The sequence below is a fragment of the Mustelus asterias genome, unplaced genomic scaffold (assembly GCF_964213995.1).
Source record: "Mustelus asterias unplaced genomic scaffold, sMusAst1.hap1.1 HAP1_SCAFFOLD_315, whole genome shotgun sequence".
Lineage (NCBI taxonomy): Eukaryota > Metazoa > Chordata > Chondrichthyes > Carcharhiniformes > Triakidae > Mustelus > Mustelus asterias.
This window is the reverse complement of record NW_027590278.1, coordinates 299,470-324,373: the sequence shown is the minus strand read 5'-3', so window position 1 is coordinate 324,373 and position 24,904 is coordinate 299,470. Positions and strand designations below refer to the sequence as shown.

Sequence of the window (24,904 nt, the reverse complement as noted above, 5' to 3'; positions counted from 1 at the left end):
CGGCCGCACCAGAGTTTTGTACAGTTGCAGCATGACCTGCTGGCTCCGAAACTCAATCCCTCTACCAATAAAAGCTAACACCGCTGGTACCGCTGGTACCGCTGATGTGGGTAGGAAGGGAGAAGGGGTCATGAAAAGGGAGTACAGGGAATTAGGGAGACAGCTGAGAAAGAGGAAAGCAAAGGTAGTAATCTCAGGATTACTGCCTGTGCCACGGGAAGGTGAGGGCAGGAATGGAGTGAGGTGGAGGATGAATGTGTGGCTGAGGGACTGGTGCAGGGGGCAGGGATTCAGGTTCCTGGACCATTGGGACCTCTTTAGGGGCAGGGGTGATCTGTATACAAAAAACGGGTGGAACTTGAATCACACGGGGACCAATATCCTGGCCGGTAGGTTGGCTAAGGCTGCTGGGGAGAATTTAAACTAGATAGGTTGGGGGGAGGGGAGCTAGAAGAGTTGACTAGGATCAAGGAACTAATTGATGGGGGGGAGGATGCAGGGGTAAGGGGAATTACAAAATTAATGGTAGAGGAGAGGGTGCAAGTGAATGAAGGCGGTAATTTAGATAAGGGAGTAGAGGGAGAGGGTGTTCGCGACTCATCAAAGCGGGTCCAGATAAAAGCTGGAATAAGGACACTTTGCCTGAATGCACGAAGCATTCGGAACAAGGTAAATGAGTTGATGGTGCAAATCAGCACAAGTGGGTACGATCTAGTGGTCATTACAGAAACGTGGCTGAAAGGTGACCAGGACTGGGAGATGAATATCCAGGGGTATCAGGCGTTTAGGAAGAATAGACAGGAAGGAAAAGGTGGTGGGGTCGCGCTATTAATAAGAGATAATATCAGGGTAGTACTGAGGGATGACATAGGCTCTGAGGAACAAAACGTGGAATCATTATGGGTAGAGATGAGGAATAGTAGAGGGAGAAAGACACTAGTAGGTGTGGTATATAGGCCCCCAAATAATGTTGAGGTAGGGAGGGCTGTAAACAAGCAGATAAGGGATGCGTGTAAAAACGGAACGGCAATAATCATGGGGGACTTCAACATGCACATTGACTGGCAGACTCAAGTCGGTAAGGGTGGAATGGAGGAAGAGTTCTTAGAATGCTGTCGGGATAGTTTCCTTGAACAGCATGTTACGGAACCGACGAGGGAACGAGCTATTTTGGATCTGGTATTGTGTAACGAGGTGGGTAGAATTAAGGATCTTATTGTGAAGGACCCTCTTGGGTCTAGTGACCACAATATGGTCGAATTTCTGATTCAGATGGAAGAGGAGAAAGTTTGGTCCCAAACCAGTGTCCTCTGTTTGAACAGAGGGAAATATGATAGGATGAGGGATGAATTGGCTAAGGTAGACTGGGAGAGCAGGCTGGCAGGTAGGATAGCTGAGGAACAGTGGAGGATTTTTAAGGAGATCCTTTTCAGTTCTCAGCAAAAATATATTCCAGCAAAAAACAAGGATTGTAAGAAAAGGGAGAACCAGCCGTGGATTACGAAGGAAATAAAGGAGAGTATTAAAATAAAAACAGCTGCGTACAGAGTGGCCAAAAATAGTGGAGAAACAAGTGATTGGGAAAAATTTAGGAAACAACAAAGAGAAACTAGGAAAGCGATAAAGAAAGGAAGGATAGACTATGAAGCTAGGCGAGCAATTAATATAAAAAATGAGAGTAAAAGTTTTTATAAATATATAAAAAGGAATAGAGTGGCTAGAGTGAATGTTGGACCCTTGGAGGACGAGAGGGGGGCGTTAATAGTGGGAATAAACTGAAGGCCGATAAGTCCCCTGGGCCTGATGAAATGTATCCTAGGATTCTTTGGGAGGCGAGGGATGAGATTGCAGAGCCTTTGGCTTTGATCTTTGGGTCCTCGCTGTCCACGGGGATGGTGCCGGAGGACTGGAGAGTGGCAAATGTTGTTCCTCTGTTTAAGAAAGGGAATAGAAATGACCCTGGTAATTATAGACCGGTTAGTCTGACTTCGGTGGTTGGTAAATTGATGGAAAAGGTCCTTAGGGATGGGATTTACGACCATTTAGAAAGATGCGGATTATTCCGGGATAGTCAGCACGGATTTGTGAAGGGCAAATCGTGCCTCACAAATTTGATAGAATTTTTTGAGGAGGTAACTAGGTGTGTTGATGAAGGTAGGGCGGTTGATGTCATCTACATGGATTTTAGTAAGGCGTTTGATAAGGTCCCCCATGGTCGGCTTATGATGAAAGTAAGGAGGTGTGGGATAGAGGGAAAGTTGGCCGATTGGATAGGTAACTGGCTATCTGATCGAAGACAGAGGGTGGTGGTGGATGGAAAATTTTCGGACTGGAGGCAGGTTGCTAGCGGAGTGCCGCAGGGATCGGTCCTTGGTCCTCTGCTCTTTGTGATTTTTATTAATGACTTAGAGGAGGGGGCTGAAGGGTGGATCAGTAAATTTGCTGATGACACCAAGATTGGTGGAGTAGTGGATGAGGTGGAGGGGTGTTGTAGGCTGCAAAGAGACATAGATAGGATGCAAAGCTGGGCTGAAAAATGGCAAATGGAGTTTAACCCTGATAAATGTGAGGTGATTCATTTTGGTAGGACAAATTTAAATGTGGATTACAGGGTCAAAGGTAGGGTTCTGAAGACTGTGGAGGAACAGAGAGATCTTGGGGTCCATATCCACAGATCTCTAAAGGTTGCCACTCAAGTGGATAGAGTTGTGAAGAAGGCATATAGTGTGTTAGCTTTTATTAACAGGGGGTTGGAGTTTAAGAGCCGTGGGGTTATGCTGCAACTGTACAGGACCTTGGTGAGACCGCATTTGGAATATTGCGTGCAGTTCTGGTCACCTCACTATAAGAAGGATGTGGAAGCGCTGGAGAGAGTGCAGAGGAGATTTACCAGGATGCTGCCTGGTTTGGAGTGTCGGTCTTATGAGGAAAGGTTGAGGGAGCTGGGGCTGTTCTCTCTGGAGCGGAGGAGATTGAGGGGAGACTTAATAGAGGTTTATAAAATGATGAAGGGGATAGATCGAGTGAACGTTCAAAGACTATTTCCTCGGGTGGATGGAGCTATTACAAGGGGGCATAACTATAGGGTTCATGGTGGGAGATATAGGAAGGATATCAGAGGTAGGTTCTTCACGCAGAGAGTGGTTGGGGTGTGGAATGGACTGCCTGCAGTGATAGTGGAGTCAGACACTTTAGGAACATTTAAGCGGTTATTGGATAGGCACATGGAGCACACCAGGATGGTAGGGAGTGGGATAGCTTGATCTTGGTTTCAGATGAAGGTCGGCACAACATCGTGGGCCGAAGGGCCTGTTCCGTGCTGTACTGTTCTATGTTCTATGTTCTATGAAATGAGGATATGGCTGAGTCTTTAAATAAGTTTTTTGTGTCGGTCTTCACGGTGGAGGACACTAATAGTTTGCCAAATATTAACGATAGAGGGTTGGCAGCAGGAGAAATACTTAATACAATTAATGTTACCAGAGAGGCAGTGCTGGGTAGACTATTGGGACTGAAGGTGGACAAGTCCCCGGGTCCGGATGGAATGCATCCCAGGGTATTGAAAGAAATGTCAGAGGTAATAGTGGATGCGTTAGTGATTATTTCTCAAAACTCGTTGCATTCTGGGGTAGTGCCGGTTGATTGGAAAACGGCTAATGTTACGCCGCTGTTTAAAAAAGGAAGGAGACAAAAGGCGGGTAACTATAGGCCAGTCAGCTTAACGTCTGTAGTAGGGAAAATGCTGGAATCCATTATTAAAGAGGAGATAGCAGGGCATCTGGATAGAAATGGTTCGATCAATCAGACGCAGCATGGATTCATGAGGGAAAGTCGTGCTTGACGAACATGTTGGATTTTTATGAAGATGTGACGAGGGCGGTTGATGGAGGAGAACCGGTAGATGCGGTGTTTTTGGATTTCCAAAAGGCGTTTGATAAGGTGCCCCATAAAAGGCTGCTGAAGAATATTAGGGCACACGGAGTTGGGGGTAGTGTGTTAAAGTGGATTGGGGACTGGCTATCCGACAGGAAGCAAAGAGTCGGAATAAATGGGTGTTTTTCCGTTTGGAGGAAGGTAACTAGTGGCGTGCCGCAGGGATCGGTACTCGGGCCGCAACTGTTTACCATTTATATAGATGATCTGGAGGAGGGGACGGAGTGTCGGGTAACGAAGTTTGCAGACGACACAAAGATAAGTGGAAAAGTGAATCGTGTGGAGGACGGAGAAGATCTGCAGAGAGATTTGGACAGGCTGAGTGAGTGGGCGAGGATATGGCAAATGGTGTATAATGTTGAGAAATGCGAGGTTATACACTTTGGAGGAAATAATAACAAATGGGATTACTATATCAATGGAAACAAATTAAAACATGCTACCGTGCAAAGGGACCTGGGGGTCCTTGTGCATGAGACGCAAAAGCCCAGTCTGCAGGTACAACAGGTGATCAAGAAGGTAAATGGGATGTTGGCCTATATTGCGAGGGGGATAGAATATAAAAGCAGGGATGTCTTGATGCACCTGTACAGGGCATTGGTGAGGCCGCAGCTGGAATACTGTGTGCAGTATTGGTCCCCTTATATGAGGAAGGATATATTGGCATTGGAGGGAGTGCAGAGAAGGTTCACCAGGTTGATACCGGAGATGAGGGGTTTGGATTATGAGGAGAGGCTGAGGAGATTGGGTTTGTACTCGTTGGAGTTTAGAAGGATGAGGGGGGATCTTATGGAGACTTATAAGATAATGCGGGGGCCGGATAGGGTGGAGGCGGAGAGATTCTTTCCACTTAGTAAGGAAGTTAAAACTAGAGGACACAGCCTCAAAATAAAGGGGGGTCGGTTTAAGACAGAGTTGAGGAGGAACTTCTTCTCCCAGAGGGTGGTGAATCTCTGGAATTCTCTGCCCACTGAGGTGGTGGCGGCTACCTCGCTGAATATGTTTAAAGCGCGGATGGATGGATTCCTGATCGGTAAGGGAATTAAGGGTTATGGGGATCAGGCGGGTAAGTGGTACTGATCCACGTCAGATCAGCCATGATCTTATTGAATGGCGGGGCAGGCTCGAGGGGCTAGATGGCCTACTCCTGCTCCTATTTCTTATGTTCTTATGTTCTTAACACACCGTATGCCTTCTTAACAACCCTATCAACCTGGGTGCCAACTTTCAGGGATCTATCCACATGGACACCCAGATCCCTCTGTTCATCCACACTACCAAGTATCTTACCATTAGCCCAGTGCTCTGTATTCCTGTTACTCCTTCCAAAGTGAATCACCTCACACTTTTCCGCATTAAACTCCATTTGCCACCTCTCAGCCCAGCTCTGCAGCTTATCTATGTCCCTCTGTAACCTGCCACTTCCCTCCGCACTGTGTACAACTCCACCGGCTTTAGTGTCATCCGCAAATTTACTAATCCATCCTTCTATGCCTTCATCCAGGTCATTAATAAAAATGACAAACAGCAGTGGCCCTAAAACAGATCCTTGCGGTACACCACTAGTAACTGAACTCCAGGATGAATATTTCCCATCAACCACCACCCTCTGTTTTCTTACAGCTATGATGTGGAGATGCCGGCGTTGGACTGGGGTAAACACAGTAAGAAGTTTAACAACACCAGGTTAAAGTCCAATAGGTTTATTTGGTAGCAAAAGCCACACAAGCTTTCGGAGCTGCAAGCCCCTTCTTCAGGTGAGTGGGAATTCTGTTCACAAACAGAGCATATAAAGACACAAACTCAATTTACATGAATAATGGTTGGAATGCGAATACTTACAACTAATCAAGTCTTTAAGAAACAAAACAACATGAGTGGAGAGAGCATCAAGACAGGCTAAAAAGATGTGTATTGTCTGGAGACAATACACATCTTTTTAGCCTGTCTTGATGCTCTCTCCACTCATGTTGTTTTGTTTCTTAAAGACTTGATTAGTTGTAAGTATTCGCATTCCAACCATTATTCATGTAAATTGAGTCTGTGTCTTTATATGCTCTGTTTGTGAACAGAATTCCCACTCACCTGAAGAAGGGGCTTGCAGCTCCGAAAGCTTGTGTGGCTTTTGCTACCAAATAAACCTGTTGGACTTTAACCTGGTGTTGTTAAACCTCTTACTGTTCTTACAGCTAGCCAATTCCTGATCCAAACCACTAACTCACCCTCAATCCCATGTGTCCGTATTTTCTGCAAAAGCTTACCATGGGGAACCTTATTAAATGCTTTGCTGAAATCCATATACACCACATCAACCGCTTTACCCTCATCCACCTCTTTGGTCACCTTCTCAAAGAACTCAATAAGGTTTGTGAGCCACGACCTACCCTTCACAAAACTGTGCTGACTATCCCTAATCAAATTATTCCTTTCCAGGTGATTATAAATCCTATCTCTTATAATCCTTTCCAATTCTTTGCCCACAACAGAAGTAAGGTTCACCGGTCTATAATTACCAGGGTTGTCCCTACTCCCCTTTTTGAACAAGGGGACAACATTTGCTATCCTCCAGTCTTCTGGCACTGTTCCTGTAGACAATGACGACCCAAAGATCAAAGCCAAAGGCTCTGCAATCTCCTCTCTAGCCTCCCAGAGAATCCTAGGATAAATCCCATCCGGCCCAGGGGGCTTATCTATTTTTACCCTTTCCAGAATTGCTAACACCTCCTCCCTATGAACCTCAATCCCATCCAATCCAACAGCCTGCATCTCAGTACTCCCCTTGACACTGTCCCTCTCCAGTGTGAATACTGATAGGATGCAAGACTGGGCGGAGAAGTGGCAGATGGACTTCAACTCGGATAAATGTGTAGTGGTCCATTTTGGCAGGTCAAATGGGATGAAGGAGTATAATATCAAGGGTAAGACTCTTAGCAGTGTCGAGGATCAGAAGGACCTTGGGGTCCGGATCCATAGGACTCTTAAATCGGCCTAGCAGGTAGAGGAGGTGGTTAAGAAGGCGTATGGTGTGCTGGCCTTTATCAATCGAGGGATTGAGTTTAGGAGTCAGGAGATAATGATGCAGCTTTATAAGACCCTCGTCAGACCCCACTTGGAGTACTGTGCCCAGGTCTGGTCGCCTCATTATAGGAGGGATGTGGAAATGATTGAAAGGGTGCAGAGAAGATTTACAAGAATGTTGCCTGGATTGGTTGGCATGCCTTATGAGGATAGGCTGAGGGAGCTCAGTCTTTTCTCCTTGGAGAGACGAAGGATGAGGTGACCTGATAGAGATGTACAAGATGTTGAGAGGTATAGATTGGGTGGATTCTCGGAGACTTTTTCCCAGGGCTGAAATGGCTGCTACGAGAGGACACAGTTTTAAGGTGCTGGCGAGTAGGTACAGAGATGTCAGGGGTGAGTTTTTCACACAGAGGGTGGTGGATGAGTGGAATCGGCTGCCATCAGTGGTGGTGGAGGCAAGCTCGATAGGGTCTTTTAAGAGACTTCTGGATGAGTACATGGGACTTAATATGATTGAGGGCTCTAGGTAAGTCTATTTATAATCCTCGGTAGGTAGGGACATGACCGGCGCAACTTGTGGGCCGAAGGGCCTGTTTGTGCTGTATTTTTTCTATGTTCTATGTTCTAAATGCGAGGTGATGCATTTTGGTAGATTGAACCAGGGCAGGACTTACTCAGTTAATGATAGGGCGTTGGGGAGAGTTACAGAACAAAGAGATCTCGGGTACAGGTTCATAGCTCCTTGAAAGTGGAGTCAGAGGTGGACAGAGTGGTGAAGAAGGCATTCGGCATGCTTGGTTTCATTGATCAGAACATTGAATACAGGAGTTGGGATGTCTTGTTGAAGTTGTACAAGACATTGGTAAGGCCATACTTGGAATACTGTGTCCAGTTCTGGTCACCCTATTATAGAAAGGATATTATTAAACTAGAAAGAGTGCAGAAAAGATTTACTAGGATGCTACCAGGACTTGATGGTTTGGGTTATAAGGAGAGGCTGGATGGACTGGGACTTTTTTCTCTGGAGTGTAGAAGGCTGAGGGGTGATCTTATAGAGGCCTATAAAATAATAAGGGGCACAGATCAGGTAGATCATCAATATCTTTTCCCAAAGGTAGGGGAATCTAAAACTAGAGGGCATAGGTTTAAGGTGAGAGGGGAAATCATCATAGAAATCATAGAAACCCTACAGTGCAGAAGGAGGCCATTCGGCCCATCAAGTCTGCACCGACCACAATCCCACCCAGGCCCTACCCCCACATATTTACCCGCTAATCTACGCATCTCAGAACTCTAAGGGGCAATTTTTAACCTGGCCAATCAACCTAACCCGCACATCTTTGGACTGTGGGAGGAAACCGGAGCACCCGGAGGAAACCCACGCAGACACGAGGAGAATGTGCAAACTCCACACAGACAGTGACCCGAGCCGGGAATCGAACCCGGGACCCTGGAGCTGTGAAGCAGCAGTGCTAACCACTGTGCTACCGTGCCGCCGAGAGATACAAAAATGTCCAGAGGGGCAATTTTTTCACACAGAGGGTGGTGAGTGTTTGGAACAAGCTGCCGGAGGCAGTAGTATAGCGGGTACAATTTTGTCTTTTAAAAAGCATTTAGACAGTTACATGGGTATAGAGGGATATGGGCCAAACGTGGGCAATTGGGACTAGCTTAGTGGTTAATAAAAAGGGCGGCATAGACAAGTTGGGACGAGGGGCCTGTTTCCATGTTGTAAATCTCTATGACTCGATAACAATTTATAGGGTTGGGCTGGATTTAACGTTCCAATACAAGTCCTGCCCACTGACACGTTCCTTTGTGGGGCAGGTCTAACTGAGGCCACGATTGGGCCCTCCTCCAGATACAAAATCCGAGTGATGGAAATCCCATCCTGAGAGCTGCCAGATAATGAGAGGCTGAGTGCTCTCCAGAAGAGGCAGTGCAAAGCGGTGGCTGGAGCCGGAACTACAGTGAGGCCTTCACCGGAGGCACTTGTCCTATCACCAGGACAGGTGAGTGGATGTTTTGGAAGGCAGTGGGTCATCAGCAGGATAAGGGTCAGATGCAAGGTTAGGGGGTGTGTTTTTGTGGGTTTCAGTGAGCATCCTCTATTGATGGGGAGAGATGTGCAACTTCAGGAGAATTCCTGATCCAACAGTAAATCCCACTGAACTCAGGAATAGTTCACCAGCTGGTGGGTTTCTGCATCAGCCTATTGATGCTGCCACGGTCTGCTTCCCTGCAGCTTCCAATCGATTCTGCAGTCCCCGTTCCAGAAAGTTCACTCCACCTAAACCACTGGAGTCAGATATAGGCCCCAGCAGCTAAGGACAACATTTCCTTTCCCTGAAGGACATTCATCAACCAGAGGGGTTTATGTAACAATTTGGTAGCTTTGTGGTCAATTCTACTGAAACTAGTTTTCAATTCCCGATTTAATTCACTAAATTTAAATCGTGCTCCTGGTGCGTTTAGTCCAGAGTAACTGTCCACAAACATTACCACGATGCTGACTCCACCCTGGGGATTTACACAAAATGATGTGAGCCTTTGGAATATTCACACCAAACATTTGATTTTAAAACTCACTCATGTCACAGAAGTGTTGCCAGAAAGCTTCCATCCACCGATACATCTCCTCTGGAGATTCTGGCACTAGCGTGTGAGTCACTTCCTCACCTGCATAGTGGTTCGTTATCGAGATGCTGTTACTTTTACTCTTTGGATCTTTCTCTGTTGATCTGATTTGTGTTTCCTGGAAAACAGGAAAATGAAATGCTGGAAACTCTGAACTAAAACCAGAAATTGCTGAAAATACTCAGAAGGTCTGGCAGCATCCAAAACAAAAAGAGCAAAGAAATGCCAGGCAATGACCGTCACCAATAAGAGACACTCTAACCACCACCCCTTGACATTCAATGGTGTTACCATCACTGAATCCCCCACTGTGAACATCCTTGGGGTTACCATTGACCAGAAACTCAACTGGACTCACCACATAAACACAGTGGCTACAAGAGCAGGTCAGAGACTGGGAATACTGCGGCGAGTAACTCACCTCCTGACTCCCCAAAGCCTGTCCACCATCTACAAGGCACAAGTCAGGAGTGTGATGGAATACTCCCCACTTGCCTGGATGGGTGCAGCTCCAACAACACCTCGATGTGGTGCCAATCGAGCCATCAAGAAGCTCGATTGGCACCACATCTACAAACATTCAACACCTCCACCACCGACGCTCAGTAGCAGCAGTGTGTACTATCTACAAGATGCACTGCAGCAATTCACCAAAGATCCTTAGACAGCACCTTCCAAACCCACGACCACTTCCATCCAGAGGGACAAGGGCAGCAGATACATGGGAACACCACCACCTGCAAGTTCCCCTCCAAGCCACTCACCATCCTGACTTGGAAATATATCAAAGAACAAAGAAAATTACAGCACAGGAACAGGCCCTTCGGCCCTCCAAGCCTGCGCCGACCATGCTGCCCGACTGAACTAAAACCCCCTACCTTTCCAGGAACCATATCCCTCTATTCCCATCCTATTCAAGTATTTGTCCAGACGCCCCTTAAAACTCACTATAGTATCCGCTTCCACTACCTTCCCCAGCAGCGAGTTCCAGGCATCCACCACCCTCTGTGTAAAAAACGTGCCTTGTACATCTCCTTTAAACCTTGCCCCTCGCACCTTAAACCTGTGTCCCCTAGTAATTGACTCTCCCACCCTGGGAAAAAACTTCTGACAACCAACGCTTTCATCCTGGGAAAAAGCTTCTGAGTATCGGCCGTTCCTTCGCAGTCGCTGGGTCAAAATCCTGGAATTCCCTCCCTGTCTTGGCGTTTATTGGTAGGGGGATTGAATTTAGGAGTCGTGGCGTTATGTTGCAACTGTACACAACTCTGGTGCGGCCGCACTTGGAGTACTGTGTGCAGTTCTGGTCCCCACATTACAGGAAGGATGTGGAGGCTTTGGAGAGGGTGCAGAGGAGGTTTACCAGGATGTTGCCTGGTATGGAGGGGAGATCCTATGAGGAGAGGCTGAGGGATTTGGGATTGTTTTCGCTGGAAAGGCGGCGGCTAAGAGGGGATCTTATTGAAACATATAAGATGATTAGAGGTTTAGATAGGGTGGATAGTGATAGCCTTTTTCCTCTGATGGAGAAATCCAGCACGAGGGGGCATGGCTTTAAATTGAGGGGGGGTAGTTATAGAACCGATGTCAGGGGTAGGTTCTTTACCCAGAGGGTGGTGAGGGATTGGAATGCCCTGCCAGCATCAGTAGTAAATGCGCCTAGTTTGGGGGCGTTTAAGAGATCCGTAGATAGGTTCATGGACGAAAAGAAATTGGTTTAGGTTGGAGGGTCACAGTTTTTTTTTAACTGGTCGGTGCAACATCGTGGGCCGAAGGGCCTGTTCTGCGCTGTAATGTTCTATGTTCTAACGGCATTGTGGGTCAACCCACAGCACGTGGACTGCAGCGATTCAAGAAGGCGGCTCATCACCACCTTCTCAAGGGGCAACTAGGGATGGGCAATAAATGCTGGCCCAGCCAGCGACACCCATGTCCCAAGAATGAATAAATAAAAATCTCCCAATGCCACCCCCCCCCCCCCAATCCCCCTACTGCCCCAAAAATAAAAACTGGTGAAGCTTCTTTACACTCTCTCCAAAGTTTCCACATCCTTCTCGTAACGTGGTGACGAGAACCGCACAAAATACTCGAAACTGGGGTTTGGGGCATTGAGTGGTGGGGGTTGGTGGGTGGGGTTGGGAGGGTGGGAGGGTGAGGGGGGATGGGGATGGGGGGTGGGGGCGGAGGATTGGGGTGGGGGGGTGGTTGGTGGGGGTGGAGGTAGGGGTGGAGGAGTAGGGGGGTTGGGGGTGTGGGGAGGTCGGGGGGGGGGGGGCAGTTGCCTGGAATGCGCTGCCAGAGCAGGTGGTGGAAGCAACATTTTAGAGGCATCTGGATGGGTCCATGAATCGGAATAGAGGGATACGAAAACAGAAAATGCTGGAAAATCTCAGCGGGTCTGACAGCCTCTGTGGGGAGAGAACAGAGCCAACGTTTGGAGTCTGGATGACCCTTTGTCAGAACTGAATAGAGGGATACGGTTCAAGTAAGGGCGGGAGGTTTAATTGATATAAATTGGATATAAATTGTCCCATCGGTAAGAAGCGGCATGGGTTCATGAAGGGCAGATCATGTTTGACTAATTTGGTGAAATTCTTTGAAAACATTACATGTGCAGTGGACAATGAGGAACCTGTGGATGTGGTGTATCTGGATTTCCAGGAGGCATTTGACAAGGTGCCGCACCAAAGACTGCTGCATAAGATAAAGGTGCACGGTGTTACGGGTAATGTATTAGCGTGGATAGAGGATTGGTTAACTAACAGAAAGCAAAGAGTGCGGTAAACGAGTGTTTTTCTGGTTGGCGATCAGTGACTAGTGGTGTGCCTCAGGGATCAGTGTTGGGACCGCAATTGTTTACGATTTTCATAGATGATTTGGAGTTGGGAACCAAGTATGGTGTGTCAAAATTTGCAGATGACACGAAGATGGGTGGCAGAGCAAAGTGTGCAGAGGACGCTGAAAGTCTGCACACGGATATAGATAATCTAAGTGAGTGGGCGAGGGTCTGGCAGCTGGAGTACAATGTTGGTAAATGTGAGGTCATCCATTTTGGTAGGAATAACAGCAAAATGGACTATTATTTAAATGGTAAAAAATTGCACCATGCTGTCTATCGCCAATGAGATTATTCAGTTCTAAATGCGCATATATCCTATCTCTAAGAATCTTCTCCAACAATTTCCCTACCACGGACGTCAAGCTCACCGGCCTATAATTACCCGGAATATCCCTGCTACCCTTCTTAAATAACGGGACCACATTTGCTATCCTCCAATCCTCTGGGACCTCACCTGTGTCCAGTGAAGAGACAAAGATTTCTGTTGGAGGCCCAGCAATTTCATCTCTTGCCTCCCTGAGGAATCTCGGATAGATGCCATCCGGCCCTGGGGATTTGTCTGTCTCAATGTTTCCTAAAAAACCTAACGCTTCCTCCCTTGTAATTGAGATTTCTTCTAACGGGTCAACACATCTCTCTGAGACAATACCAGTCAACATGTCCCTCTCCTTTGTGAATACTGATGCAAAGTATTTATTTAGGATCTCACCTACTTCCTTTGGTTCTAAGCATAATTCCCCTCCTTTGTCTCTGAGAGGTCCGATTCTTTCCCTAACAACCCTCTTGTTCCTAACGTATGTATAAAATGCCTTCGGATTCTCCTTAACCCTGTCTGCCAAGGACATTTCCTGACCCCTTTTTGCCCTTCTAACTCCCTGTTTGAGTTCTTTTCTACTTTCTCTGTATTCCTCCAGTGCTCCATCAGTTTTTAGCTGCCTGGACCTCATGTATGCCTCTTTTTTCTTTTTGATTAGACCCACAATTTCACTGGTTATCCATGGCTCCCGAATCCTATCTTTCCTATCCTTCCTCTTTACAGGCACATGCCTGTCCTGCAGTCCTATCAACTGCTCCTTAAAAGACTCCCACATGCCAGATGTGGATTTACCCTCGAACAGCCTCTCCCAATCAACAGCCACCAAATCCTGCCTAATCGGCTGTAGTTAGCCTTCCCACAATTCAGCACCTTACCCATCGGACAACACTCATCTTTTTCCATTACTCTCCTAACGTTTACAGAATTGTGGTTACTATTTGCCACATGTTCCCCTACTGAAACTTTGATGACCTGACTGGGCTCATTCCCCAGTACTCGGTCCAGTATAGCCCCCTCTCCAGTTGGACTGTCAACATATTGTTCCAAAGAATCTTCCTGTACGCATTTTATAAATTCTTCCCCGTCCAGGCTCCCAGCCCGAAGCAATTTCCAGTCTATGTGAGGGAAATTAAAGTCTCCCACTACAACAACCCTATTTTTTCTGCACCTGTCCAGAATCTCCTTACATATCCGTTCCTCAACTTCCCGTGGGCTGTTGGGAGGCCTGTAGTATACCCCCAGCACAGTGTCTGCGCCCTTCCTGTTTCTGAGCTCCACCCACAGTGACTCGTTACCTGACCCTTCCATATTGTCCACCCTCTGTACCGCTGGAATATGCTCCCTAACCAGCATTGCTACTCCCCCAACTCTCCTCGCCCCTCCTCTGTCTCGCCTAAAACACTTATACCCCGGAATATTCAGCTGCCAGTCCTGTCCTTCTTTTAACCAAGTCTCCGTCACTGCAACCACATCCAAGTTCCGTGCAAGCATTAAGGCTCTAAGCTCGTCTGTCTTGCCCGTAACGCTCCTTGCATTGAAGCAGATGCACTCCAGACCTCCAGGCCCACTGAGGTCATCCTCCCCCAGAATGCTCTTCCTCTTAGATAGCCTTGTCTTGGCCCCAACCTCGTCCCCAGCCTCTATGCTTATTGACCTGTTGTTCTGATCCCCACCCCCCTCCCACATTAGTTTAAATCCACCGGAACTGCACGAGCAAAACTCCCAGCTAGGATATTTGTGCCCCTCCAGTTTAGGTGTAACCCGTCCTTCTTGTACAGGTGCCATCCTCTCTTGAAGACTTCCCAGTGATCCACGAATTTGAAACCCTCCCTCCTGCACCAGTCCTTTAGCCACGCGTTCAGCTGTGCAGTCTCCCTGTTCCTAGCCTCACTAGCACGTGGCACTGGGAGTAGTCCAGAGATCGCTACCCTAGAGGCCCTGCTTTTCAGCCGACTACCGATCTGGAATTTATATAAATGATCTGGAAGAAGGAGTAACTGGGGTGATCAGTAAGTTTGCGGACGACACAAAACTGGCAGGACTTGCAGATAGTGAGGAACATTGTCAGAGGCTACAGAAGGATATAGATAGGCTGGAAATTTGGGCAAGGAAATGGCAGATGGAGTTCAATCCTGATAAATGCGAAGTGATGCATTTTGGTGGGAATAATGTAGGGAGGAGCTACACGATAAATGGAAGAACCATAAAGGGTGTAGAGACGCAGAGGGACCTGGGTGTGCAAGTCCACAGATCTTTGAAGGTGACGTCACAGGTGGAGAAGGTGGTGAAGAAGGCATATGGCATGCTTGCCTTTATAGGACGGGGCATAGAGTATAAAAGTTGGGGTCTGATGTTGCAGATGTATAGAACGTTGGTTCGGCCGCATTTGGAATACTGCGTCCAGTTCTGGTCGCCACACTACCAGAAGGACGTGGAGGCTTTGGAGAGAGTACAGAGGAGGTTTACCAGGATGTTGCCTGGTATGGAGGGGCTTGGTTATGAGGAGAGATTGGGGAAACTGGGGTTGTTCTCCTTGGAAAGACGGAGGATGAGGGGAGACTTAATAGAGGTGTATAAAATTATGAAAGGCATAGATAGGGTGAACGATGGGAAGCTTTTCCCCGGGTCGGTGGTGACATTCACGAGGGGTCATAGGTTCAAGGTGAAGGGGGGGAGGTTTAACACAGATATCAGAAGGACATATTTCACACAGAGGGTCGTGGGGGCCTGGAATGTGTTGCCGGGCAAGGTGGTGGAGGCGGACACACTGGGAACGTTTAAGACTTATCTAGACAGCTATATGAACGGAGTGGGAATGGAGGGATACAAAAGAGTGGTCTAGTTTGGACCAGGGAGCGGCGCGGGCTAATTGTTCCTGGTTTCTCGTTTCAAGGCTTCATTCTACGATCATCTTGCTGGTGCCAGTACAGAGTGAGACTGCGGATAGTTGGGAACCTGTCTCGGGGGCAGGGAATTCATATGGTGTTCGTGGAAGTGGAAATGACTAGGGTTGGGAAGCATTTTCCGATCGGGGCCATTGTGATCTCCTGGACTCGTTTCGATCGCCTCAGGGGGTCGGAGAGGAATTTCCCAGATTTTTTTTTTTTTTTCCCCATATTGGCCCTGGGGTTTTTCACTCTGGGTTTTCGCCTCTCCCTGGAGATCACATGGTCTGGAATGGGGGGGTGGGGGTAAGTTAATAGGTTGTAATGAACAAAGCATCATAGCTGTGAGGGACAGCTCGGTGGATAGGATATTGGTATGTAGATAGGCTGGAAAATTGGGCGGGGATCCTGGATTCAGGATTCAATCCTGGACCGGGGAGCGGCGCGGGCTTGGAGGGCCGAAGGGCCTGTTCCTGTGCTGTATTGTTCTTTGTTCATTGCTTCTTTGTACCCAACTCCCTGAATTGCTCTCTCAGGACCTCCCTGCTCTTTCTGCCTACGTCATTTGCACCAATGTGGACAATGACGTCTGTCTGGTTACCCGTCCCTTTTAGGATGCTTCCTACCCGCTCAGAGACATCCAGGACCCCGGCACCAGGGAGGCAGACTACCATCCTGGAGTCTCGTTCACGCCCACAGAACCGCCTGTCTGTGCCTCTAACTATTGCATCCCCCACTACTATTGCTCTCATAGTCCCCGTCTTTCCCTTCTGAGCCACAGAGCCCGACTCCGTGCCAGTGACCTGGTCACTGTGACTTACCCCTGGAGGGTCATCCCCTCCCCGACAGTATCCAAAACAGTATACTTATTTTGGAGGGGGACAACCACAGGGGATCCCATCACTGACTGCTCTCTCCCCTCCTCTCTCCTGTCTGACACCCATCCCTTACTGTTAAGAATTAAGAAGGCAAATGGAATTTTGTCCTTCATTGCAAGAGGGATGGAGTTTAAAAACAGCGAGGTTATGTTGCAGCTGTATAAGGTGCTGGTGAGGCCACACAAAGAACAATACAGCACAGGAACAGGTCCTTCGGCCCTCCAAGCCCAGGCCGCTCCCTAGTCCAAACTAGACCATTCTTTTGTATCCCACCATTCCCACTCCATTCATGTGGCTATCGAGATAAGTCTTAAACGTTCCCAGTGAGCCCGCCTCCACCACCTTGCCCGGCAGCGTATTCCAGGCCCCCACCACCCTCTGCATAAAATACGTCCTTCTGATATCCGTGTTAAACCTCCCCGCCCTCACCTTGAACCTATGACCCCTCGTGAACGTCACCACCAACCTGGGAAAAAGCTTCCCACCATTCACCCTATCTATGCCTTTCATAATTTTATACACCTCTATTAGGTCACCTCTCATCCTCCGTCTTTCCAGTGAGAACAACCCCAGTTTACCCAATCTCTCCTCATAACTAAGCCCTTCCATACCAGGCAACATCCTGGTAAACCTCCTCTGTACTCTCTCTAAAGCCTCCACGTCCTTCTGGTAGTGTGGCGACCAGAACTGGGCGCAGTATTCCAAATGCAGCCGAACCAACGTTCTATACAACCGCAACATCAGACCCCAACTTTTATACTCTATGCCCCGTCCTATAAAGGCAAGCATGCCATGTGCCTTCTTCACTACCTTCTCCACCTGTGACGTCACCTTCAAGGATCTGTGAACTTGCACACCCAGGTCCCTCTGCGTATCTACACCCTTTATGGTTCTGCCATTTATCGTATAGCTCCCCCCTACGTTAGTTCTACCAAAATACATCACTTCGCATTCATCTGGATTGAACTCCATCTGCCATTTCTTTGCCCAAATTTCCAGCCTATCTATATCCTTCTGTAGCCTCTGACAATGTTCCTCACTATCTGCAAGTCCAGCCATTTTCGTGTCGTCCGCAAACTTACTGATCACCCCAGTTACACCTTCTTCCAGATCGTTTATATAAATCACAAACAGCAGAGGTCCCAATACAGAGCCCTGCGGAACACCACTAGTCACAGGCCTCCAGCCGGAAAAAGACCCTTCCACTACCACCCTCTGTCTTCTGTGACCAAGCCAGTTCTCCACCCATCTAGCCACCTCCCCCTTTATCCCATGAGATCCAACACCTGGAGTACTGTGTACAGTTTTGTTCTCCTTACTTGACAAAGGATATACTGGCACTGCAGGGGGTACAGAGGAAATTCACTCGGTTGAGTCTGGAGTCGAGAGGGTTGGCTGATGAGGAGAGACTTTGTAGACCGGGGCTATACTCATTGGAATTCAGAAGAATGGGGGGAGATCTTATAGAAACATATCAGATTATGAAGGGAAATGATAAGATAGAAGCAGGGAAGTTGTTTCCACTGGTGGGTGAAACTAGAACTAGGGGGCATAGTCTCAAAATAAGGGGAAGCAGATTTAGGACTGAGTTGAGGAGCAACTTCTTCACACAAAGGGTTGTGAATCTGTGGAATTCCCTGCCCAGTGAAGCAGTTGAGGCTACCTCATTGAATGTTTTTAAGGCAACGACAGATAAATTTTTGAACAGTAAAGGAATGCAAGCAGGCTTTTTCCGCTGAGGCTCGGGGAGAAAAAAACCAGAGGGCATGGGTTAAGGGTGAAAGGAGAAAAGTTTAAAGGGAATATTAGGGGGGGCTTCTTCACGCAGAGAGTGGTGGGAGTGTGGAATGAGCTGCCGGATAAAGTGGTAAATGCGGGGTCACTTTTAACATTTAAGAAAAGCTTGGACGGGTTCATGGATGAGAGGGGTGTGGAGGGATATGGTTCAAGTGCAGGTCAGTGGGACTAGGCATGAAATGGTTCAGCACAGACAAGAAGGGTCAAAAGGCCTGTTTCTGAGCTGTAATTCTCTATGCTTCTATGGAATTAAGGATTACGGTGAGTGGGCGGGTAAGTGAAGCTGAGTCCACGAAAAGATCAGCCATGATCTTATTGAATGGCGGAGCAGGCTCGAGGGGCCAGATGGCCTACTCCTGCTCCTAATTCTTATGTTCTTATGTTCTTCTGTTTGTTTTAGTTTAATTAGAGCATCATGATTGGCATGGGCTGGAGGGGCTGAAGGGCCTGTTCCTGTGCTGCACAGTTATTTTTTCTTTGTAGTCACGCCCCCCCCCCCCCCCCACTGACTTCCCTACCACCCCCGCTGCCCCCCAGCTCAATGCCCCCCACTCAATGCCCCCCAGCTCAATGCCTCCCTGTTCAATGCCCCCCTGCTCAATGCCCCTCCTGCTCAATGCCCCCCACTCAATGCCCCCCTGCTCAATGCCCCCCCCGCTCAATGCCCCTCCCCTGCTCAATGCCCCTCTCCTGCTCAATGCCCCCCTGCTCAATGTCCCCCCCCGCTCAATGCCCCCCTGCTCAATGCCCCTCTCCTGCTCAATGCCCCCCTGCTCAATGCCCCTCTCCTGCTCAATGCCCTTCCCCTTCTCAATGCCCCTACTGTTCAATGCCCCTCCCCTGCTCAATGAACCCACTGTCCAATACCCCCCCGCACAATGCCACCCCCACTCAGTGCCCCCCACACAATGCCCCCCCCACTGCTCAATTCCCCCACTGCTCAATGCCCCCCCGCTCAATGCCCCCCCCATGTCCCTTTTGTTTGTGCTGTCTGCTATTCCCAGAATTGCTGCCCTGATCAATTCTCCCTCTCCAGCAGAATGAAAGGGTAGTCATGCCCCGCCCCCCCCCCCCCTCCGCCCCGCCGGCCCCACTGACTCCCTCTCCAGCAGAAATACAGCAGGATATAGATAGGCTGGAAAATTGGGTGGAGAGGTGGCAGATGGAATTTAATCCGGATAAATGCGAAGTGATGCATTTTGGAAGAAATAATGTAGGGAGGAGTTATACAATAAATGGCAGAGTCATCAGGAGTATAGAAACACAGAGGGACCTAGGTGTGCAAGTCTACAAATCCTTGAAGGTGGCAGCACAGGTGGAGAAGGTGGTGAAGAAGGCATATGGTATGCTTGCCTTTATAGGACGGGGTATAGAGTATAAAAGCTGGAGTCTGATGATGCAGCTGTATAGAACGCTGGTTAGGCCACATTTGGAGTACTGCGTCCAGTTCTGGTCGCCGCACTACCAGAAGGACGTGGAGGCATTGGAGAGAGTGCAGAGAAGGTTTACCAGGATGTTGCCTGGTATGGAGAGTCTTAGCTATGAGGAGAGATTGGGTAAACTGGGGTTGTTCTCCTTGGAAAGATGGAGAATGAGGGGAGATCTAATAGAGGTGTACAAGATTATGAAGGGGATAGATAGGGTGAACGGTGGGAAGCTTTTTCCCAGGTCGGAGGTGACGATCACGAGGGGTCACGGGCTCAAGGTGAGAGGGGCGAAGTATAACTCAGATATTAGAGGGATGTTTTTTACACAGAGGGTGGTGGGGGCCTGGAATGCGCTGCCAAGTAGGGTGGTGGAGGCAGGCACGCTGACATCGTTTAAGACTTACCTGGATAGTCACATGAGCAGCCTGGGAATGGAGGGATACAAACGATTGGTCTCGTTGGACCAAGGAGCGGCACAGGCTTGGAGGGCCGAAGGGCCTGTTTCCTGTGCTGTACTGTTCTTTGTTCTTTGAAATAACACAGAATTGCTGAGAATCGGGAGCGTTGCAGAGAGAATTATTCACAGCAGCACGAATATTAGAGGAATATTAGAGGAGAGCGAGGAGGGGACATGAGAAGTCCTTGGCGGGTCGGATCAAGGAAAACCCCAAGGCCTTTTACTTTTATGTGAGGAATAAAAGAATGACCAGGGTGAGGTTAGGGCCGGTCAAGGACAGTAGTGGGAACTTGTGTATGGAGTCAGTAGAGATAGGCGAGGTGATGAATGAATACTTTTCTTCAGTGTTCACCAAGGAGAGGGGCCATGTTTTTGAGGAAGAGAAGGTGTTACAGGCTAATAGGCTGGAGGAAATAGATGTTCGGAGGGAGGATGTACTGGCAGTTTTGAATAAATTGAAGGGCGGCACAGTAGCACAGTGGTTAGCACTGCTGCTTCACAGCTCCAGGGACCTGGGTTCGATTCCCGGCTTGGGTCACTGTCTGTGTGGAGTTTGCACATTCTCCTCGTGTCTGCGTGGGTTTCCTCCGGGTGCTCCGGTTTCCTCCCACAGTCCAAAGATGTGCGGGTTAGGTTGATTGGCCACGCTAAAATTGCCCATTAGGGTCTTGAGATGGGTAGGTTAGAGGGATTAGCGGATAAATAGGTAGGGATATGGGGGTGGGGCCTGGGTGGGATTGTGGTCGGTGTAGACTCGATGGGCGGAATGGCCTCCTTCTGCATTGTAGGGTTTCTATGAATATTCTTCTATGAAGGTCGATAAGTCCCCTGGGCAAGATGAAATGTATCCTAGGATTCTTTGGGAGGCAAGGGATGAGATTGCAGAGCCTTTGGCTTTGATCTTTGGGTCCTCACTGTCCACGGGGATGGTGCCAGAGGACTGGAGAATGGCGTATGTTGTTCCTCTGTTTAAGAAAGGGAATAGAAATGACCCTGGTAATTATAGACCGGTTAGTCTTACTTCAGTGGTTGGTAAATTGATGGAAAAGGTCCTTAGGGATGGGATTTACGACCATTTAGAAAGATGCGGATTAATCCGGGATAGTCAGCACGGATTCGTGAAGGGCGAGTCGTGCCTCACAAATTTGATTGAATTTTTTGAGGAGGTAACTAAGTGTGTTGATGAAGGTAGGGCAGTTGATGTCATATACATGGATTTTAGTCAGGCGTTTGATAAGGTCCCCCATGGTCGGCTTATGATGAAAGTAAGGAGGTGTGGGATAGAGGGAAAGTTGGCTGATTGGATAGGTAACTGGCTATCTGATCGAAGACAGAGGGTGGTGGTGGATGGAAAATTTTCGGACTGGAGGCAGGTTGCTAGCGGAGTGCCACAGGGATCAGTGCTTGGTCCTCTGCTCTTTGTGATTTTTATTAATGACTTAGAGGAGGGGGCTGAAGGGTGGATCAGTAAATTTGCTGATGACACCAAGATTGGTGGAGTAGTGGATGAGGTGGAGGGCTGTTGTAGGCTGCAAAGAGACATAGATAGGATGCAAAGCTGGGCTGAAAAATGGCAAATGGAGTTTAACCCTGATAAATGTGAGGTGATACATTTTGGTAGGACAAATTTAAATGTGGATTACAGGGTCAAAGGTAGGGTTCTGAAGACTGTGGAGGAACAGAGAGATCTTGGGGTCCATATCCACAGATCTCTAAAGGTTGCCACTCAAGTGGATAGAGCTGTGAAGAAGGCCTATAGTGTGTTAGCTTTTATTAACAGGAGGATGGAGTTTAAGAGCCGTTGGGTTATGCTGCAACTGTACAGGACCTTGGTGAGACCACATTTGGAATAAAGTGTGCAGTTCTGGTCACCTCACTATAAGAAGGATATGGAAGCGCTGGAAAGAGTGCAGAGGAGATTTACCAGGATGCTGCCTGGTTTGGAGGGTAGGTCTTTTGAGGAAAGGTTGAGGGAGCTAGGGCTGTTCTCTCTGGAGCGGAGGAGTCTGAGGGGAGACTTAATATAGGTTTATCACAGGGGGACCAATATCCTGGCCGGTAGGTTGGCTAAGGCTACTGGGGAGAATTTAAACTAGATAGGTTGGGGGGAGGGGAGCTAGAAAAGTTGACTAGGATCAAGGAACTAATTGATGGGGGGGAGGATGCAGGGGTAAGGGGAATTACAAAATTAATGGTAGAGGAGAGGGTGCAAGTGAATGAAGGTGGTAATTTAGATAAGGGAGTAGAGGGAGAGGGTGTTCGCGACTCATCAAAGCGGGTCCAGATAAAAGCTGGAATAAGGACACTTTGCCTGAATGCACGAAGCATTCGGAACAAGGTAAATGAGTTGATGGTGCAAATCAGCACAAGTGGCCATTACAGAAACGTGGCTGAAAGGTGACCAGGACTGGGAGATGAATATCCAGGGGTATCAGGCGTTTAGGAAGAATAGACAGGAAGGAAAAGGTGGTGGGGTCGCGCTATTAATAAGAGATAATATCAGGGTAGTACTGAGGGATGACATAGGCTCTGAGGAACAAAACGTGGAATCATTATGGGTAGAGATGAGGAATAGTAGAGGGAGAAAGACACTAGTAGGTGTGGTATATAGGCCCCCAAATAATAATGTTGAGGTAGGGAGGGCTATAAACAAGCAGATAAGGGATGCGTGTAAAAACGGAACGGCAATAATCATGGGGGACTTCAACATGCACATTGACTGGCAGACTCAAGTCGGTAAGGGTGGAATGAAGGAAGAGTTCTTAGAATGCTGTCGGGATAGTTTCCTTGAACAGCATGTTACGGAACCGACGAGGGAACGAGCTATTTTGGATCTGGTATTGTGTAACGAGGTAGGTAGAATTAAGGATCTTATTGTGAAGGACCCTCTTGGGTCTAGTGACCACAATATGGTCGAATTTCTGATTCAGATGGAAGAGGAGAAAGTTTGGTCTCAAACCAGTGTCCTCTGTTTGAACAGAGGGAAATATGATAGGATGAGGGATGAATTGGCTAAGGTAGACTGGGAGAGCAGGCTGGCAGGTAGGATAGCTGAGGAACAGTGGAGGATTTTTAAGGAGATCCTTTTCAGTTCTCAGCAAAAATATATTCCAGCAAAAAACAAGGATTGTAAGAAAAGGGAGAACCAGCCGTGGATAACGAAGGAAATAAAGGAGAGTATTAAAATAAAAACAGGTGCGTACAGAGTGGCCAAAAATAGTGGAGAAACAAGTGACTGGGAAAAATTTAAGAAACAACAAAGAGAGACTAAGAAAGCGATAAAGAAAGGAAGGATAGACTAGAACATAAGAACATAAGAACATAAGAAATAGGAGCAGGAGTAGGCCATCTAGCCCCTCGAGCCTGCCCCGCCATTCAATAAGATCATGGCTGATCTGACGTGGATCAGTACCACTTACCCGCCTGATCCCCATAACCCTTAATTCCCTTACCGCTCAGGAATCCATCCATCCGTGCTTTAAACATATTCAGCGAGGTAGCCTCCACCACCTCAGTGGGCAGAGAATTCCAGAGATTCACCACCCTCTGGGAGAAGAAGTTCCTCCTCAACTCTGTCTTAAACCGACCCCCCTTTATTTTGAGGCTGTGTCCTCTAGTTTTAACTTCCTTACTAAGTGGAAAGAATCTCTCCGCCTCCACCCTATCCAGCCCCCGCATTATCTTATAAGTCTCCATAAGATCCCCCCTCATCCTTCTAAACTCCAACGAGTACAACCCCAATCTCCTCAGCCTCTCATAATCCAAACCCCTCATCTCCGGTATCAACCTGGTGAACCTTCTCTGCACTCCCTCCAATGCCAATATATCCTTCCTCATATGAAGCTAGGCTAGCAATTAATATAAAAAATGATAGTAAAAGTTTTTATAAATATATAAAAAGGAATAGAGTGGCTAGAGTGAATGTTGGACCCTTGGAGGATGAGAGGGGGGAGTTAATAGTGGGAAATGAGGATATGGCTGAGTCTTTAAATAAGTTTTTTGTGTCGGTCTTCACGGTGGAGGACACAAATAGTTTGCCAAATATTAACGATCGAGGGTTGGCAGCAGGAGAAATACTTAATACGATTAATGTTACCAGAGAGGCAGTGCTGGGTAGACTAATGGGACTGAAGGTGGACAAGTCCCCGGGTCCGGATGGAATGCATCCCAGGGTATTGAAAGAAATGTCAGAGGTAATAGTGGATGCGTTAGTGATTATTTCTCAAAACTCGTTGCATTCTGGGGTAGTGCCGGTTGATTGGAAAACGGCTAATGTTACGCCGCTGTTTAAAAAAGGAAGGAGACAAAAGGCGGGTAACTATAGGCCGGTCAGCTTAACGTCTGTAGTAGGGAAAATGCTGGAATCCATTATTAAAGAGGAGATAGCAGGGCATCTGGATAGAAATGGTTCGATCAATCAGACGCAGCATGGATTCATGAGGGGAAAGTCGTGCTTGACGAACATGTTGGATTTTTATGAAGATGTGACTAGGGCGGTTGATGGAGGAGAACCTGTGGATGCGGTGTTTTTGGATTTCCAAAAGGCGTTTGATAAGGTGCCCCATAAAAGGCTGCTGAAGAAGATTAGGGCACACGGAGTTGGGGGTAGTGTGTTAAAGTGGATTGGGGACTGGCTATCCGACAGGAAGCAAAGAGTCGGAATAAATGGGTGTTTTTCCGGTTGGAGGAAGGTAACTAGTGGCGTGCCGCAGGG

General features: G+C 47.9%; 1 protein-coding gene across 1 annotated transcript in view; it reads right to left on the bottom strand.

Annotated features, from left to right (window-relative positions):
* The window catches only part of rtkna (rhotekin a), a 412,303-nt gene that overhangs the window by 133,835 nt on the left and 253,564 nt on the right, over positions 1–24,904 (bottom strand). Inside the window, exon 10 of the mRNA XM_078204370.1 lies at positions 9,544–9,709. Coding sequence (XP_078060496.1) covers positions 9,544–9,709 — 166 coding nt within the window. The remainder of the gene's footprint in view (positions 1–9,543; positions 9,710–24,904) is intronic.